This window comes from Tarenaya hassleriana, unplaced genomic scaffold (genome assembly GCF_000463585.1).
Source record: "Tarenaya hassleriana unplaced genomic scaffold, ASM46358v1 Cleome1, whole genome shotgun sequence".
NCBI classification, from domain to species: domain Eukaryota; kingdom Viridiplantae; phylum Streptophyta; class Magnoliopsida; order Brassicales; family Cleomaceae; genus Tarenaya; species Tarenaya hassleriana.
The window spans coordinates 270,875-289,519 of record NW_010960187.1 but is presented as its reverse complement, the minus strand read 5'-3'; the positions used below and the strand labels follow the sequence as shown (position 1 = coordinate 289,519).

The window sequence follows — 18,645 nt, the reverse complement described above, 5'->3', positions numbered from 1 at the left end:
TCCTTTTCATCCGTGACCCCATTGATGTTATAAGTTGGTGGCAGTTAGTCAACAAACACCAAAATCTCTGCTTAACCATTAAATCACATCTGCTCAATACATATATACATACATATATATATATATATACCTAATTAATGCATAAACTAATAAAAATATTATTACAATTATCTATTTAATCTAACTATTTAAATAAAATAATCTTTTTCTTTTAGATGCGATTAATTAGAAGAAAAGAGATATTAATATATTAACAAATAATATTCATACGAACTCATTGACAACATTTATCTTATCATACGAAATGATTATAAATATATGAAAGACAACCAGATGTCATACTATATTGAATTAATAATAGTTTACCGAAAATTTAAATACTGTATTCATTATATATATACACAACCGGTTACTGTTTTTCTCCTGTATGGGTTCAAGATGTGTTTGCAAGGGCTGAAGCCAGAAAACTCTTCACAAAACATCTGTCTGAAAATGTTATATAATCATTGCGGTAGTGAATGCAGAATCATTTCTCTCATTGATCAGCTAATCAGCTTTAACTCTCAAGGCAGGCGGCGGCGGCGGCGGCGGTGGTGTTGACGTCGAGACGGCGTTCTTGTGCAAGCATTTCGACGTACCAATGATCGAGATCTCTGCTAACTTGGTCTTAAACTCTCAGGTCCAAAGTTACATATGGTTATATGGGCCAGACCGGTGGTAACGTAATCATCCGCAAACGCTTTGATTGCGATTTCGGGTGTTTGTGGACGATTGAGAAAATAATTGGTGTAAGCACACTCGGCTACAATCACAACAAAAACGTTGAGATTCTAGTGGCAACTTGGTTCGGTTATTCGATTTGGATAGGTTAATAACCAAAATATCTTTATTCGGTTCGGTTAATAACTAAAATAACCGAACCGCATGCCAACCCCTAACTATCAGTCAGACCGGGGTTCGTAGTGGAAAGTTCAGTACGGGCATCTTTGGTCAGTAACTCGGGAAAAAATCGACAAACTTGTGTCACTGTCAAGCGGGAATGTATAGTAGGTGTGCTTTCAGGGCAAACGTCACAATAAAAATGCGAAGAAGAAGACTATAAAATTTTGTGAATCAGTGATGAACGTTTTACCTGCACCGACAGGCTACAATCAATGGATAGACAAAACAATCATAGGACTTGGGTTTTGCAAGTTGTTTTGTTTTGTAGAATTACACAAGAGTTTCTTTCTTATTATTATTTTTTCTTTAAAAAAAAAGGAAGAAAACTCAGAAAGGGTAATTGATAGGGTCTTTCTGGATGGCTCTGTTGACGAGATCGGTCTGCTCCTTGACGTGGACTTGGTAGAAGCCGGTTGCAGTGGCTGCGGATGGACCACGCCCCACGTACTTGATGTCCTCTCTGTCCCCCCGGCCGAGTGATCTCATGGCAGTGCACAGCCGCGGAGACACGTAGCTGTATGCTCCCATGTTCATCGGCTCCTCTTGGCACCATACTATCTCTGCATCTGCAGGTTTACCAAACATAGAGATAAAGAGAGACTCGGATTATATACACGTTTATCCGAAACCACTAAACCCGTTTCGATTAGGCATGGGTCGGGTTCCAATGTCATGCCTCTATCGAGAAAATTTCACTCGCTCATCTCTCACAGGAAATGAGCAAAGATTCTAGTGAGTGGTTTCGGGAGTTCCGGTGGGTAAAAAGAGAGGGGGAGCCTTGTGAAGTAGGGTAAATCTCATGACTTATACTGCATTCGGGAAGAAAAAATAATCTTGACAAGATTGCACCGAGTAACGTTCGCCCGACTTTACGATAATGTATGGAAGATGCATGCACCGAGGCTATTTGGATCTCGCAATGCAAATTACGGACTCTAAATGTAAAGAGAAAGGTTGTGGGTACGTACTCGGATATCTCTTCAGCTCACGCTGGATGAGATCATACGGGAAAGGACAAAGCTGTTCCACTCTGCAGATAGCAACGTCGCTTGCAGATTTCTTCTTTCGCTCTTCGTCAAGCTCATAGTAAACCTGCAAACAACAACGTGACAGATGTCTCACCAATGTGGGGAAAGATCTATAGAACTGCTATATATTTCAGAAACAATGTATCGGAGAGATGAAGAAGAAGAAGAAGAAGAAGAAGAAGAAGAAGCAGAATGTACCTTCCCAGAGCAAAGTACCAATCTTCTGATGCCTTCTTCGAGATCAGAGTGATCGTTCTGATCCTTAATCAGGCGCTTAAATCTTGTTCCTTGCTTGTCAAATCCCGGGTGGCCTTGGACATCGTCGAACTCCGAGAGATTTGATTTGCATTCCTTGTGACGCAGCAAGTTCTTTGGGGACATCACAATGAGAGGTTTACGGAAATCTCTGTGTATCTACATAGTGACAACTTCGTGAGATATATGAAACGATAAAAAACCTGGAAGAAACACTATCCAGTGAATATAGTGTTCTCACCTGTCGTCTCAGGACATGGAAGTAGTTGGCCGGAGTTGTGACATTGACAATCTGCCAGTTACATTCTTGGATTTGCTTTCGCATAGTCGGTTCCATCTCCGGTATGACATAGGGATTATCATCACTCATCTGATTTCATAAGCATAGATTAGAGCCAGGAACAACAAACTTAAAGAACTCAGACAATGAATTCGATGATGTAATAAGAGTACGGAATCAGGACAAATGCTACCAGAAGGAAACGCTCCAGTCTCGCACTTGAGTGTTCTGGTCCCTGCCCGTCATAACCATGTGGAAGTAACAAAACAAGCCCTGTTTGACGCAGCCACTTGGCCTCTCCACTGCTGAGGAACTGATCAAATATTACCTGAGCTCCATTGGAAAAGTCTCCAAACTGAGCTTCCCACAGTACCAAAGAATTTGGATTTTCCATGGAGTAACCCAATTCGAACCCGAGGACACCAAATTCCGAAAGAGAGCTGTACCAATTGTTTCTCAGTAAATGTTTTGATCTTAGAATTAACGATCGATTATGGTGAAAAATAAGAAAACGCAGTTGGGTCCACATAGTCAACCAATCTCCATTGCAGGAGCAGTAAACTGCCCGAGTAACCAATTTCATGTCGAACAGACAAGGAGAAAAGCATTTAACTTTCAGTGTTCTTTGAAGAGATAGAGAGTGAAGCTAAAAGTACCTGTTGCTGACAGTAAACATCTCGGGATCTTGATTCATGACGACATGATCTAGAGGACAATACTTTTCTCCTGTTTCCTGATCATGAAGCACGGAATGGCGATGGCTAAAGGTTCCTCTTTCGACATCCTGACCGCTCAGTCGGACATGGTTTCCTTCCACAACTAAGGTGGCAAAAGCTAGAGCTTCTGCAAGTGCCCAGTCAATACCTTCTCCTGATTCGATCATCTGAGCACGTTGTTCATAAACCTTCTTCACTGCCCTGTGAGGCTTAAAATTATCAGGGAGCGACACGATTGCCTTGCCAACAGTCTTCAGTATTTCTGGCTTGACGCTGCAGAAAAAGGACAAGATTTATCATAAGATTGAACACTGGAAAAAAGAATTGCAAAGCCGAAAAGCCTCCTCACCCAGTGTTTCTGACACGAGAAATCTGTTCAGGAGACTTGAATCCAGCCCAGTTGGTTGAAAGCCAGTCTCGTTTTTTCGGAACATAGTCTTTGCTATTGACAAATTCTTCACTTAGGATTGAATTGACCTTTGCAAGTATCCGGTCGATATCTTCTCGGGATACCTGACCAGACTCCAAGAGTTTGTTCTGATAGATTTGAAGGGTAGAGGGGTGGTTGCGAATAACCTGTCAAAACAAATAAAAACAGTGACGAAACAAGGGACATTGACAAACTAGAGAACTGAAGCAAAGAGGAGACAGGAAGCAAATGAAACATGACAAGGGTGTTAAATCTGTGTCAGATTCTTTCAGCATGCATAACATGTCGGAAAAACTACCAACCTTATACATTTTCGGCTGTGTGAAAGATGGTTCATCTATTTCATTATGCCCGAACCTACGGTAACAAACCAAATCAACGACGACGTCTGAATGGAAAGTCTGCCTCCACTCAGCAGCAAGCTCACAGACATGGACCACAGCTTCAACATCATCAGCATTCACATGAAAGATGGGAGCATTCAAGGCCTTGGCAACATCGGTACAGTACTGGGAAGATCTCCCGGACTTTGGATCAGTCGTGAAAGCTACTTGGTTGTTAACCACAATATGAATGGTACCACCACTGGTGTAGTTTGGAAGAGCGCTAAGATGAAGGGTTTCATATACTACCCCTTGTCCTGCAAAACTACCATCTCCATGAATCAGAATAGCCATATTCTTGGTCCTGTTCTCATCCTTTGAGTAGTATTGCTTTGCTCTGGTTTTTCCAACAACAACTGGGTCGACAGCTTCTAAGTGACTAGGGTTTGCTACCAAAGAAAGATGGATTCTCTTCCCTCCTCTCGTAGGTCGGTCATAGGAAGTTCCAAGGTGATATTTCACATCACCAGTTCCAGTGTATCCAACTTCATCCGAAGGCCTAATCCCGCCACTGAACTCGCTAAATATTTGACGGGTCGACAGTTGAACAACGTTACCCAAAACGTTTAATCTTCCTCTATGAGGCATTCCGATCACAATGCTCTCTACTCCGAGGTCAGCTGCTCTGTCAAACATCTCCTTCATGCCAGGAATCAAAGACTCTCCACCTTCGAGCCCGAATCTCTTAGCTGTTGTCCACTTGGTAGCCAAGAAATTCTCGAACTGAGTACTCCATACAAGACGATCAAGAATCACCTCACGCCTCTCCCTGTTGTACTGCTGAGGAGTTGGTGTTTCGATCTTTTCTCTCAGCCAGTTGCATTTGTCACGATCTGGGATGTGCATATACTCATATCCGATATTCCCACAGTACGCCTGCTCAAGCCGTGTCAATATGGAGCGAAGTGTTTGCACTGGACGGTTTTCAGATAGAAATCCCGACATTCTCCACACTCCCAGGAAGAACTCCCTATCAAGATCAGCCTCTGTGAATCCATGGAGAGCCAGGTCTAGGTCTTCAGGAATCGGTCTCTGTTCCAAACCTAGTGGATCCAATTTGGCTTTCATGTGACCGTTCACCTGATAAGCCCTCACAAGTAACAACAAGCGCATACTCTCTTGAATTGTTTGACCCGATATGCCAGGAGAGGTTGCAGCCTGGCCAACAAAATTCCTGAAGAAATTGTCCCACGACTCATCTACGCTATTTGGATCAGCTTCCCATGCCCTTTGTAGCTCCTCCAGATATACACTACTCGTCCCATCTAAGAAGCTATCAGTTAGCTTGGAGAGTGGGACAGGCCGGGGAACCGGAGCACTTTGGGCTTTCTGTCTGAAGACAGTCGAATGAAAGTACCGATTTTGAGCGGGAAGAACCCTTGTTCTTGCAGCATAGGATCCACCCTGCGAGAGGATCCTCCTCACAACAAGTTTTGTAACACCAGACCCAGCTCTAAACCACACCATTGTGCCAGATCCAAAGAGTATGTTTCCAATTCAGTGACTGTATAAGGACTTCAACACCACGCTGAAATGACAGCCAAAGTCATCAACGACAGCTCTCAGCTGCAGACTAGGGAACAAGAAACATATTAACAAAGCAAAGAAATAGACAACATAGACAAGGCTGTTCTCCAAAGACTAATGATGACCTTTAGAAATGCAATGTTTTCAGGGACAAAACAGGTATTAAGCAAGATCATCGATGATAATCTCTCAAAATATGACTTCCGGATTCCTCCATTCCATTTTGGATGCAACCAAACACAGAACGGAAGGGACAAGAAGATGAAAAGGCGAAACTGGTAAAATCAACATGAACAACAAACCCACGATTTAAACGAATCTACTCATCCAAAACCCTATCAAGAAACTCGCGCAGCAAAATTCACGAAACCCCAATCTAGACAGGAAAATCAGCTCGACGGGCAGGATTATCACCGTCGGACAGACCTGTCGGGGAAAAACGAAAAATCCGAGGAACAGATCTGTTGTCCGAGAATCCAAATGCGAGAGAAAAATGACATTAAAGTCGGAATTCTCCCTTCAATGTTCTAGAATCTGTTTGGAAGCCAAGAAAATAAGACGAACCTGGAAACGGAGAGAAGATTGGAGAAAAAGTAAGAATTGGACGGCGACCTGTCCCTTACAATGCTATCTTTCAGAGAAGGGTGTCCCTATTTATACCCTTGTTCGTTTAATTCTATACATTAATCCATCTTTTATATATATATATATATATATATATATATTAGAAAGGGAAAAAAAGAAAGAAAGAAATGTAATGATGTGATATATCGAACGGGGAAGAAGATCATTTATGACTAAATAATTGACAGAATATTTTATACCAATTAAAGTTCCTAAAATAGATTTATTAACAAAATAAATTTGGACATATTTACTAGGTTTAAAAAATAACATTTAAAAAGTAGAAAATTAAATAAAAATTTGCATTTTGGGTTCTAGAATTTCATTGGATAATAATAACCTGTGGGTCCCACTTTTTCAGTCCAATTTTCTCGGCGCTCAACGTGGCGTTGGTCGTAAGCTGAACCTGATGGGCACATTCTGTACACGTGTCCATTTTGCATTGGGCGTTGTTTTGCCCTTTTTAAATTTCCAATCGCTGACGAACACGCGATGCGTATGCTGCTGGTTTTGCAATTTTACAAATGCAGTGACCAAATAAATTTCTCAGCTAACCATTCAAAATAATATGCATTAAAAAAAAAAGTCAGGACGTGATTTTTTAATTACATTTCTATATTTTATTTATCGATCTTTTCGTGTTTCCGATTGATGACAAAATCAAGACAAAGCTACTTATTTTGAAAATTAATCAAGTTCATAAATAAATATGATGGATTCACTTAAATGGCGAGAAAGCGGATTAAATATAATATGCGAAAAAATCGTTGCGATCACTTATTTGATCCGTATCCAAATCGAAAATTTAGATATCTAGAGTTTACGAATCGGATATAGATATTTTTTTAAAAATATTTGTGGATAAAATACGGATATCAAAACTCAATTATTTGTATCTTTTATAATATTAATAAATATAGGATAATTTTATAAATAATTATGATTGTAGGGCTATTTTGAAAAAAAATGCACTAGGGTTTTTTTTCCATACTCATCTGTCGTTTGAATTTATAAAAGAACTTTATCATTTTTATTTACATCATCCACCATTTGTCTTTCTCACCTCCTCTCTTTGTCTTTTTCTTTCATTTCCATTTATCAATCGATAACGAAATCAGGTGAAAACAAGCCCCAAATATATGTATCTTCAGAATTCCTTAAGGTAAAAATATATTACTATAAATTTTAAAATACAATCACAAGATTTTAAATTGTAAAAAAATTGATATAGAATTTTCTCAAAACTCAATGTTTAAAATTATATTTGATTAAATAAAAATAACACGATTGTCACGGCAACCTAAAAAAGATTCATATCTAAACAAATAATTTTTTTTATGCAAACCCCCGTAATTCTTTACACATATATACAAAGACGATGGTTGTTGTTCGTTACTTCAAAGAGTTTTCAGGGCGGGAGGGTGCCCGTGGACGAAGATTCGAGGGAGATGAAACCTGGATGGTTTCACCGCCTCGCCGCCGGAACTGGAATCTCATCCAGCTCTGTGGCGACTTTACCAGTCACCTCCTCCGTCCTTCTTAGCCTTCTCCATGAATGTCAGAATCTCCGGCTTCTTCTTCGAGTCCATGGCCGCTTGATCGTGTTTGGTCTTAGACCTCATGAACAGTCCGCGAGTGCCCATCTCGTAAACGCCTATTCTCGATTTGAAAGACACGACCTTTCTCGCTCCGTCTTCGATTCAGTTCGAGACCCAGGCGTTGTCCTGTGGAACTCCATGATCAGGGCCTATACGAGAGGTGGGCATTACAGGGAAGCTCTTGAATTCTATCACTGCATGTCAGAGAAAGGTGTGGATCCAGACAAATTCACTTTCACTTTTGTCTTGAAGGCTTGCACTGGTGCTATGGACTTACAAGAGGGTATTAGAGTTCATGGTGCGGTTGTTGACAAGGGCTTTGAGTCTGATATTTACGTAGGTTCAGCTCTTGTTGATATGTATGGCAAAGTCGGTGATTTGAGCTCTGCCCGACAACTGTTTGATAAAATGACTGATAAAGATGTTGTTGCTTGGAACGCCATGGTTTCTGGGTTGGCTCAACACGCGTGTCCGCATGAAGCCTTCCGTTTCTTTCGTGATATGCATTCGAGTTGTGTTAATATGGATTATATTAGTCTGTTCAACTTGATCCCTGCTGTTTCAAAGCTTGGGGACGTTGATGTGTGCAGATGCCTTCATTGTCTTGTGATTAAGAAGGGTTTTAGCTCGGTTTTGCATAATGGGCTGATCGATATGTACTGCAAATGCGCAGATGTATCTGCTGCTAAATGCATTTTTGAGAACATGACAAGCATGCATGACTCTTCATGGAGCACAATGATGTCAGGCTATGCTTATAATATGTTCTTTGAAGAGATTTTGGATTTATTTGATCGCATGAAAAACAGTGGTGTCAGAATGAACAAGGTAGCTGCTGTTAGTGCTCTTCAGGCTGCTGCTTCTTTGGGGGATTTAAAGATGGGGACAGAGATTCACAAATACGTCGAGCTACAGGGGATGTTTGATGATGTCCTGGTTGCAACTTCTCTGATGAATATGTATGCCAAATGTGGTGAATTAGAGAAGGCAGAAGAGTTATTCCAAAAACTTAAAGATAGGGATGTTGTTGCGTGGTCAGCTATCATATCTTCATTTGAGCAAACAGGGCATTGCAAAGATGTTCTCTCATTGTTCAGGAAGATGATGAGCAAATACGTTAAACCGAATGCTGTAACATTGATAAGTGTGCTTCCTGCTTGTGCAGAACTAACCTCCTCAAGACTCGGTAAAAGCATACACTGTTATGCTGTGAAGGCCAATCTTGATTCTGATTTGGCAACTGCTACAGCTATTGTTTCGATGTATGCTAAATGTGGCCTCTCTGCTTCCGCACTTAAAGTTTTTGAAAGAGTGCAGTGTAAAGATGCTGTGGTTTTCAACGCTCTTTTAGACGGGTACACCCAGAACGGTGACACCTGTAAAGCATATGAGGTGTACAGAGACATGAAGGCAGATAGAATATGCCCTGACCCAGGAACAATGGTTGGTTTGCTTCACGCTTGTGCAGTACATAGCGACTATGTTCAAGGTTCTTGCATCTATGGGCAAATTATAAAACATGGGTTTGCTACTGAATGGAATGTGGAACATGCTCTAATTGATATGTTCGCCAAATGTGGAGCCCTTGGTTCAGCTATATCCTTGTTTAGCTCATACGAGTTCAAGAAAAGTGTTGTATCTTGGAATATAATGATTACAGGATACATGCTAAATGGCCAAGCTGAAGGAGGTATTGCGACTTTTCGTCAGATGAGACTAGAGAGGTTTCAGCCGAATATAATCACATTTGTCAATGTCTTACATGCAGCAACACAATTAGCAGCCTTAAGAGAAGGAATGTCTATTCATGGCTGTCTCATTAAGTTGGGATTTCAGTTCCACACCGCTGCAGGGAATAGTCTGGTCGATATGTATGCAAAGTGCGGAATGATCGGGTTTTCTGAGAAAATTTTTAACGAGATGGGAAACAAAGACATCATTTCATGGAATACTATGCTCGCTGCTTATGCTGCCCATGGCCTTGGAGACTCTGCTCTCTCACTTTTCTCATTTATGCAAGGAAAGGAATTTGATCCGGATTGTGTTTCTTTCCTCAGTGTTCTGTCTGCTTGTAGACATGCAGGATTAGTTGAAGAAGGAAAACTTTTATTCAACTCTATGCACAAGGATCACAATATTGAAGCAAATTTGGAACATTATGCTTGTATGGTGGATCTTTTAGGCCGCGCGGGTTTATTTGACGAAGCATTGGATATTGTGAGAACAATGACAAAGAAACCTGATGCAAGAGTCTGGGGAGCTTTATTCAATTCTTCGTTAATGCATTCCAGCCTGTTGTTAGCTGAAGCATCACTATGTCAACTTGCCAAACTTGAGCCAGAAAACCCTTTACATTATGCCGTACTACTGAAAACTAGGGGCCAAGAACGGAGATGGGTCGAGGCAGGAAGCTTTTGCTCGAGGGTTGGTGGATCTAGGATCAAAAAAATTCCTGGCCGTAGCTGGTTTGAAGCTTAAAAAACTGCAATCTTTTATCATAGGTGAAGGTATCTGAGTTGGTCAATGAAAGTGTTTCAGACTCAATCCCTGATTAAAAGTGATAGTGTTATCTTCGCCTATTTTTGTGTTTTATCACTTCCCACATGAAAATTTATCAACTAAATGAACTATTTCATTGGATTTTAAGACAAGGTGGTGCTACTTTGCAGTACTGAGCAGATGCAACAATGGTGAGGATAACTGCCTTAGGATGATGCCACTTAAGAGCATGCACGATGTGGAGAAACAAGAGAAGCACTAGATCATGAAAATACCCTCTTCCAAAGAAATCGTGAGTTTCTCCTCTAGATGCAGAAGCATGGTATGTGTTCAATGATATGGGCTTTTGGTTACTGTTGAACACCATCATTACTTGTGGGTTACATTGCAGAATTGGAATACATCGATGATCAAGAAACTAGGAAGAAATGTCCGAGCATGAAGTGTTCGATGATATCATCTGGCATCACGGATCATGAAGACGTTAGACGAAAATTGGAGGGCAAAGTTCTTGCTTCTGTTACAAAGCTGATCTGGTCTATTGCTGGTTCAAGTTTCCCCTAAAATGCTTCTGATGGCATTATTTCAATCAGAAAATCGATGATTGTGATATCTTCCATTATGTTATCGTTCTTGGTGAGGGAAAAAAGAAGAAGAACGGAAGACTGTCTCTGTAAATTCAGCATTGTCAAGGCAAATATGCTGAAGGTTACAGAAATATTTGGCTCTTTGATACGCTCAATAGGTAATGATAACCCGACAGCTACAAACACTGAAAACAGCAGAAGAACACGAATAAGAAGCTACGTGTAAAGGTATCTGTGAATCTGTGATCTTTTTCACTTTGTACTCTATTCCAATCTCAACTAATGTAAAGACTTTTATCCTTGTCTGATTCTGCGTTTCCTATACTCTTGGGACAGATTGTGGCAGCATTTCCACAAATAGACGGTAAATGTATATACCTACGGAGAGCTATGGTGTATAAACTCTCACTTGTTGTCTTGAAGCTTGTGATGCTGCTCAATATTTTCCCCAGCCTCTATCCATTGCAAAAGATTACAGATGGTCAAGGTCAATGGGTAGTTGGACGGAACGAACTCTGGGTACGTACGGGTTGTGTATCCGACACCGAACCCATGCCCTCGGGTTTCGTGTCGGGACCTGTCATCATATCAATGTCGGCCGGGTATCTGAGCTTGGGGCATGCATAATGTCCCAAATGCTCGGATATCTACGGGTTACTTGATCGGCAAGGTAGCGAGGCGAAGAGTAAAAGACGAAGAAAGAGTCGTGGACCGAGGCAAATCCTAATAAAACCCTAAATCCCCCTCCTTTGCCAGTCGAAACCCGAAGATGATATTCAGGAAATCCAATCCACCAGGTCCTTTTGCATATGAAAAGTTAATCTGCATAGCAACATTGTCCTGCTCCTGTATAAGGAGAAAAGAACATCAAAGAGTTTAGAAAGGATTTGCTCTAGAGATGGTATTAGTTCTTGCACCAAAGGCTGAACTAAGATATGGTTTTCCGTTTATTAAACCCCATTTATCCATCATCTTTTTTTTTTAATATATAGTTTAGAATTTTCTAGTGAGGATTTTTAAGCATAGGAATAAATTTTAATGGATGATAAAGTTTAGAATTTTATTTGGGTTTGGGTTCCTCTCTTTACAAAGAAACCTCGTTTTGTCTCTGTTTATTATATAGTTTAATTTTAATAGGCGATAAAGTTTAGAAATTTATTTAGATTTCTCCCACTAAATGAAAAAAAAAAATTAGAATTTTAAATTAGATGTATTATAGAAGAGGTATGTATTATTATCATTAGATCTTCATCAATTTTAAGCGTAGATTGTGTAATTTACACGGACCGTAGATGGGCTAGGCCCAGTAAACAGAAACAGGGCTCGGCTGAGGCCCAACTAGGCTTGGTCCACAATATATCTGAAACTGGTTGCATAAAGTTTCGCTAAGCCATCTGTTCAAGACGAAGACTGTTATTATAGACTCAAATCCTCGCTTCTTCTGCATCGCCCAACGAAGAGGCCTTATCAATGGCGTCGAGGATGAACTCTTCGCTGCAAACCGCTCTCTCTTTGTTATACCCATTGAATTTTTCTATGAGTCTTTATCCAGTTTGTTCCAGACTAACCTTCAGATTCTCCAAAAAATCCGCCTTTTCGCCGTCTTCTTGTGGAAGCTCTTCGAGGGGAGCTCTCTGCTGTAGTTTCAGCAGCGGCGTCGAAGGAAATGGTGTCCATGGAGATGGGTTCGATGACCGTTTTGTCCTCACAACTCCGCTTTATTACGTGAATGCCCCTCCCCACATGGGCAGTGCTTACACCACCATTGCTGCGGATGCCATCTCTCGTTTCCAGGTGTTTTGGTCACTCCTAACTCTCTTTTGATGTTCGAATTTCTCAATGAATATGGAAAATTTCCTCAAAGTTACGAACTTTGCTTCCGCCGGTGAAGGAAATTAGTGAAGAAGCCAATGATTCTCTTTTTCCGCCGTCGCCTTGTCTGTCTGATTATAGTACTAGTGCGGAATTCGGAAGAGTGGAAGTTGAGTGATTGAACTTGTCCATGACATCACACTTTCGTGTTAATGAAAATAGGAATGACACATGGATCTTGCTCTTATGATCTAAAAAACTTGGTGTAAATTGTAAATTAGTCAATGAGCTCTATTGAATTGATGTATTTCAGACATGATAGGAGCCTAACACAAGTTCAGACATAATAAGAACCCAACACAGGGTTGCCATTTGTGTTTGATAGCTTATGATTTGGGTTCTTAATGGTGTAGAGGCTCCTTGGGAAGAAGGTAATATTTATAACGGGCACCGATGAGCACGGAGAAAAGATAGCTACCTCGGCAGCTGTGAGTGGACGCAAGCCTGCCACATCTTGGTTGTGAAATTCTAGGATGGGATGAAGATGGGAAAATCTCTGGGGAACACTCTAGAACCATATGAGCTGGTTCGGAGATTTGGGTCTGATGCTGTCAGGTACTTCTTCCTTCGAGAGGTGGAATTTGGAAACGACGGTGACTATTCAGAAGATCGTTTTATAAACATTGTCAATGCACATCTTGCCAATACAATAGGTTTTTTCGCTACTCAAATTAAACTTTCGGCCGTCAAGGTTTTGGTTATTTCCAGCCAAACTTTTGAAATGCTAAAATATATTTTCCGCAGGAAATCTCCTAAATCGTACTCTGGGCCTTCTAAAAAAGAATTGCCAATCAACTTTGGCGGTAGATTCCGCAGTTGCAGCCGAAGGAAACCCTTTCAAGGACAGAACACTGTGATGTCATATCTCAGGCTTATAAGACTCTGTGGAAAGCTGTAGGGATTTTTTTTTCATTTTACCGAAAGATATGGGTTATGTTTTGAGTTTATTCTTTATGGCAAACAATATGATCTAACTTCTGTGTTTTCTTGTCTTTCTTTTCCGATATTGGTTGCAGCTAGATATAGCTTACGATAAGTTTATTCGGACCACCGATCCCAAGCATGAAGCGATTGTAAAGGCGTTCTATTCTAGGGTTTTTGCAAATGGTGATATTTATAGAGCTGACTATGAGGGCCTTTACTGTGTCAACTGTGAGGAGTACAAGGTTTTCGCCGTTCCTTACCTTATTTGCACCTTTCCATTTTCTTGATGTGATATGCAGCTTATTTCCGAGAATGATTTTCTGGAACTTGATTTCGATTCACTTAATCGTTCTGAGATCAGGGAGTGAACATGCTTTTGCCTAGTCGTAAAATTTAGTCTTGTTGCATGTTTTAATTCTGCAGGATGAGAAAGAGCTGCTTGACAACAATTGCTGTCCTGTCCACCGAATGCCGTGTGTTTCAAGGAAAGAAGATAACTATTTCTTTGCCCTATCAAAATATCAGAAATCACTTGAAGATTTACTGTCCCAGAATCCCAATTTTGTGCAGCCTTCATTTCGTCTGAATGAGGTGATTAATATGCTATTCGATTTATTTTCCTTCATGTGTGGATTTGTTCATTCATAGCTATTATCGGCATACAGATTATTTATTTTCTGAAGTCTTTTCCAGTGCTTGTGAACCTTTCATGATGTGGTATATACACCACTAAATCGTATATAAAAAAGGTTCACACAAGAGATGTATTCGCTGTTAGAGGAGTCTAGCTCATTCAATTTTATGCTTTTCTAACAGGGTCTTTTATAGGTGCAAGGTTGGATCAACAGTGGCTTGAAGGATTTCTCCATATCTCGGGCATCGGTAGATTGGGGAATTCCAGTTCCTAATGATGAGAAGCAAACCATATATGTCTGGTTTGACGCTCTGCTGGGGTATGTCTCTTTTCTTTCTTTCTTTGAAACTCAGATTTTTCAGGTAATTCTTGTAAGCTTTCTTTGACATTTTTCCAGGTTACTTCTCGTTTTTTATATCTCTAGATACCAATGTGTTTGCTTGCCTTACATATACATTTGTGGTTGTGTTTTTTCTCTCGTGCCAGAAGCTAATTCCTGCAGGTTAACTTGCATCCGATTACCTTTATATAGAATCAGCTTTTTTGAGATTTTCCATAAAAATGCACAAATTTTTGTTGTGGTGCAGTTATATATCTGCTCTAACAGAAGGCAATGAGCAGCATAATTTGGAAAGTGCAATCTCCTTAGGTTGGCCTGCTTCATTGCACTTGATAGGGAAGGTATGTCATTTTGTCGAATGAACTAGCTCTTATTTTCTTAAACCTCCTATTATTATGTTCAGGAAAATGTTTAGATTCCATGAAGGTTTTTCTTCTGAATACCTGCATTTTTAATTGTCATTATGGGTTTTGTTGATGTAACTTCCAGTTTTGTGTCTGCTCCATTGATTCCATGAATGTTAAAGGCCCCTACTTTTGTGTTTCTAGTGGTAGACTAAATGCTGGGTAAACTTGGGTACTCATCTGCTAAAAGATAACCTTTCACCGTAATGTGGTCTGATTCCATAGTTTTATGTTTCATGACCTTACTATTAACTATTTTGACAAGTTTGCTTTACATGGTCTGTTGATACTACCCTTTCTGGTTAATACCAATCCAGCAATAGGACATGACCTCTTCCCGTGGTTGTGCCTCCAAAGTTATGTATGTCTTTTGAAAAATCGTGTCACTTTCTTTTTTTCTTCTGCAGGATATTCTACGTTTTCATGCCGTTTACTGGCCTGCCATGTTAATGTCTGCTGGCCTGAGCCTTCCAAAAACGGTGTTTGGTCATGGTTTTTTGACAAAGGTATGTAACCGAAAATTCCCTGCTGTCCAACTGTTAATCAAAAGCTTTTTCTTAGCCTAGGCTACCATTAGCGAGGCTTATGTATAACGTATAATATGGGAGATATCTTCTCAAATGCATCTCGTTCTCCTTGTTTTCTTGCTCACATCTTGGTTGTGAAATTCTAGGATGGGATGAAGATGGGAAAATCTCTGGGGAACACTCTAGAACCATATGAGCTGGTTCGGAGATTTGGGTCTGATGCTGTCAGGTACTTCTTCCTTCGAGAGGTGGAATTTGGAAACGACGGTGACTATTCAGAAGATCGTTTTATAAACATTGTCAATGCACATCTTGCCAATACAATAGGTTTTTTCGCTACTCAAATTAAACTTTCGGCCGTCAAGGTTTTGGTTATTTCCAGCCAAACTTTTGAAATGCTAAAATATATTTTCCGCAGGAAATCTCCTAAATCGTACTCTGGGCCTTCTAAAAAAGAATTGCCAATCAACTTTGGCGGTAGATTCCGCAGTTGCAGCCGAAGGAAACCCTTTCAAGGACACTGTAGAGAAGCTGGTAAAAGTTTCAGTTGGTAGTAATGGCTAGTAGGGCTTTTAGCATGCTTCTTTTGTAGCTAATCAAAGATGCATTATTTATCTTTTCTTAGACCATACATTGAATTTGCCCTTGCAAAGACCTTTTCTTCTCATATCGACCAGTTTCTGTTTTGCTTCAGGTTGAAAAGGCTCGGAAAAATTATGAAGATCTGTCTCTATCATCAGCCTGCGAGGCTGTATTGGAGATTGGAAATGCGGGGAATTCATACATGGATGAACGTGCGCCTTGGTCCCTCTTTAAGCAAGGGGGTTCTCCAGCAGAAGCTGCAGCCAAGGTTTTTCTTGATCTCTCTCACTGTCGTTGTTGACAGAATTCCCTCAATTAAAGCTTGTTACGATAATGTTTCAAGTGGCTAACTTTGTAAATGGCTAGAATAGAGTGTTTCTTACGTGAGAATAAGAAATGGTAGTTTAATAAACTTTCTTTAAAGAGACTGATCCCTAAAGGTCATGTTGATGATTCTTTATTGTTTTGCTCTTACCAATACAACAGGATATGGTAATTATATTGGAAGCAATGAGAATTATAGCAGTTGCTCTATACCCCGTCACACCCGACTTAAGCTGGAGGGTATATTCGCAGCTCGGTTATTCAGCGGATCAATTCAATGGCACAACCTGGGTCTCTCCCTATCTATTGAACTACAGATTTATCTGTTCTCTTCCTTCACGGTTTCGTATAAATCTTGACAACCTTTCTTCTTTTTTTTTGTTCTTTTCGCGGTTTTTCAGAAGGACACTGAGTGGGGAGGACTGAAAGGAGGACAGGTAATGGCTGAGCCTAAACCCGTCTTTGCGAGGATCGAAATGAAGACAGAGGAAGAGGAAGGTGAAGGTGAGAACCAGACTAAGAAGAAGAAGAAGAACAAGAACAAAGCTGTGAAACCTAATCAGGTACCACAAACACAAAATGCAGCAGAAGCTTGAGATGTATCATCCATTTTTTGGCATTCTTTGTTGCGATGTTTCTGAGAATCCGGAATTTTTTTTTTTTTTTTTTTTGAAGAATCAAACTGATCAGTAGAGGTATGTAAGTATCCTCTTGTTATTTGATGATTCTTGATTCCTTTTGTTTGTGGCACTACCACTACCTCCAGTTCCTGTCGTGATGTTCCGATCATGATCCTCATCAGAGATGTGAATTTAGTGAGGGAGAAGTAGGAAAGATGAGATCTTTGAACAGTGTAGGACTTAGATCGAGTATAGTTTTTGGTTGCCTGTTGGTGGTTCTTCTTCTCGCTGAGCTCTACTGCTTGCTTTGCTATGGTGTATGAAGAGATTCAGACAACACCAGGTGTGAGAAATGACTGTTCTAACCCTGCAAGGATCGAGCTTCTTTTTTTCCATCCTCTGCTGCATAAGAAACCCTTGTCATCATCCTCGCTCCTCTCGTGTCTTAAACCCTAAACCCGCCGAGAGCCACGGACCAGGTCGAGCGGATCATTTGGGCCAGCCATAACAATGGCGGGGTTGGGAGCGTTGATGGATTTGGTAGTGTGGGTCCAAGGCTTGTGCCGAGGTTCTTGCTCACGATCATGGAGGGAGGATTTGGAATCTGAAGATGGGATGTCAATGGCAGAGAAGAGATTGGGAGATTTGTTTCTAAATATGGAAAGTGGTGCCGCTCCGAATCCGACATACGGAGCTTATATAGACCACCTTCTCCACGTCACAGAGACTGAGATCTAAAATTTTAAACTTTAAGATTATTCGAAGTCTTATCCGACATATTGGATAGTAAATATCATTTGAAATCCGATTTCTCACTATAGACTATAGACTATAGACTATAGACTATAGCCCCTCTAATTATTGTTACCCCTTCACTAAGCCGCATACAATCAAGATGTTCATAATTTGTGCAAGTGGAAAGCTTTCGTTTAATAACATTCTTATTTTAACCATAAAAGAAAATCAATTTGTAGAATGGAATAATTTTTTTTTTTATTAACCAAAACCATATTCAAACTCAGGTAATGTAATAGGCAAAATAATGTTACTGTAAGTTCACGTTGGAAATCTACTCTAGGGATCTTCTACGTAGAGTAGTAGTAGCACACCCACGTCACAAAGATTTCAATCTGATACTAAATGTAACTTATAATAATAATAATAATATATGTATATATATTTGTGTATATGTGTGTGGGCAAAAGCTGCAGAGGAGTGGTAGCTTTACGGCACATGAAAATGGTGAGATTACAGAGAAGAGTATCTTTTGGTTGCATGAAAATGAGTAAAACACATGCACCCTTTTGAAGTCGATCTCTCTTTCGTTATTATTATACAACATGTCCATGCAGCACACACCACATGACATGATCATGTTCTTTTACTAGCATATATATATATATATACATGTATATATAGGGGCATCATGCATGTACACACATTGCGCATTTTTTGTTAAAAACAATTTACAAGTACAGATATTTGTTGTCGATTAGAACTACGTGCGTAAATATTTTGGTAAATACAATTAAATCTCGACAAACTCTGA

The 18,645-nt window shown here is 40.2% G+C and overlaps 3 protein-coding genes across 10 annotated transcripts; 2 read left to right on the top strand and 1 right to left on the bottom strand.

The window, feature by feature from the left end:
- Positions 1–1,092: 1,092 nt before the first annotated feature.
- LOC104807485 (2-oxoglutarate dehydrogenase, mitochondrial) lies at positions 1,093–6,215 on the bottom strand. 4 transcript variants are annotated; one of them, XM_010532809.1, is made up of 9 exons: positions 6,126–6,215; positions 3,954–5,607; positions 3,571–3,797; positions 3,162–3,494; positions 2,699–2,945; positions 2,467–2,595; positions 2,169–2,384; positions 1,911–2,034; positions 1,093–1,508 (listed from the first exon to the last, which is right to left on the bottom strand). In XM_010532809.1, exons 2-9 carry the CDS (start codon positions 5,499–5,501, stop codon positions 1,270–1,272), a joined length of 3,063 nt encoding a protein of 1,020 aa, XP_010531111.1. In that variant the 5' UTR covers positions 5,502–5,607; positions 6,126–6,215; the 3' UTR covers positions 1,093–1,269. The 4 variants fall into 4 exon arrangements, with proteins under 4 accessions (XP_010531111.1, XP_010531256.1, XP_010531173.1 ...); XM_010532954.1 differs by having other exon boundaries at positions 3,954–5,562; XM_010532871.2 differs by having other exon boundaries at positions 3,954–5,600; positions 6,126–6,211.
- Positions 6,216–7,595: 1,380 nt separating this feature from the next.
- LOC104807175 (pentatricopeptide repeat-containing protein At2g39620) lies at positions 7,596–11,889 on the top strand. Of its 5 annotated transcripts, XM_010532693.1 has the most exons (5): positions 7,872–7,943; positions 8,036–10,290; positions 10,453–10,574; positions 10,674–11,097; positions 11,206–11,889. In XM_010532693.1, exon 2 carries the CDS (start codon positions 8,051–8,053, stop codon positions 10,259–10,261), a length of 2,211 nt encoding a protein of 736 aa, XP_010530995.1. In that variant the 5' UTR covers positions 7,872–7,943; positions 8,036–8,050; the 3' UTR covers positions 10,262–10,290; positions 10,453–10,574; positions 10,674–11,097; positions 11,206–11,889. The 5 variants fall into 5 exon arrangements, with proteins under 5 accessions (XP_010530758.1, XP_010530684.1, XP_010530913.1 ...); XM_010532456.1 differs by having other exon boundaries at positions 7,596–10,284; XM_010532382.1 differs by having other exon boundaries at positions 7,596–10,290.
- Positions 11,890–12,277: 388 nt separating this feature from the next.
- Positions 12,278–17,241, top strand: LOC104807113 (methionine--tRNA ligase, chloroplastic/mitochondrial). Its single transcript, XM_010532258.1, has 13 exons — positions 12,278–12,663; positions 13,095–13,190; positions 13,588–13,635; positions 13,758–13,907; positions 14,089–14,256; positions 14,494–14,618; positions 14,887–14,980; positions 15,451–15,549; positions 15,717–15,897; positions 15,989–16,104; positions 16,265–16,420; positions 16,639–16,767; positions 16,878–17,241. Exons 1-13 carry the CDS (start codon positions 12,340–12,342, stop codon positions 17,070–17,072), a joined length of 1,881 nt encoding a protein of 626 aa, XP_010530560.1. The 5' UTR covers positions 12,278–12,339; the 3' UTR covers positions 17,073–17,241.
- The last annotated feature ends 1,404 nt before the right edge of the window (positions 17,242–18,645 follow it).

Coding starts and splice junctions, on each gene's coding strand:
- LOC104807175 (XM_010532456.1), top strand. CDS start 7,634: ATGAAACCTGGATGGTTTCACCGCCTCGCCGCCGGAACTGGAATCTCA.
- LOC104807113 (XM_010532258.1), top strand. CDS start 12,340: ATGGCGTCGAGGATGAACTCTTCGCTGCAAACCGCTCTCTCTTTGTTA. Junction 13,908..14,088: donor TCAACTGTGAGGAGTACAAG/GTTTTCGCCGTT, acceptor TTAATTCTGCAG/GATGAGAAAGAGCTGCTTGA. Junction 16,421..16,638: donor CAGCAGAAGCTGCAGCCAAG/GTTTTTCTTGAT, acceptor CCAATACAACAG/GATATGGTAATTATATTGGA.
- LOC104807485 (XM_010532809.1), bottom strand. CDS start 5,501: ATGGTGTGGTTTAGAGCTGGGTCTGGTGTTACAAAACTTGTTGTGAGG. Junction 2,385..2,466: donor TCCATGTCCTGAGACGACAG/GTGAGAACACTA, acceptor GTCACTATGTAG/ATACACAGAGATTTCCGTAA. Junction 2,035..2,168: donor TGGTACTTTGCTCTGGGAAG/GTACATTCTGCT, acceptor TGTTGTTTGCAG/GTTTACTATGAGCTTGACGA.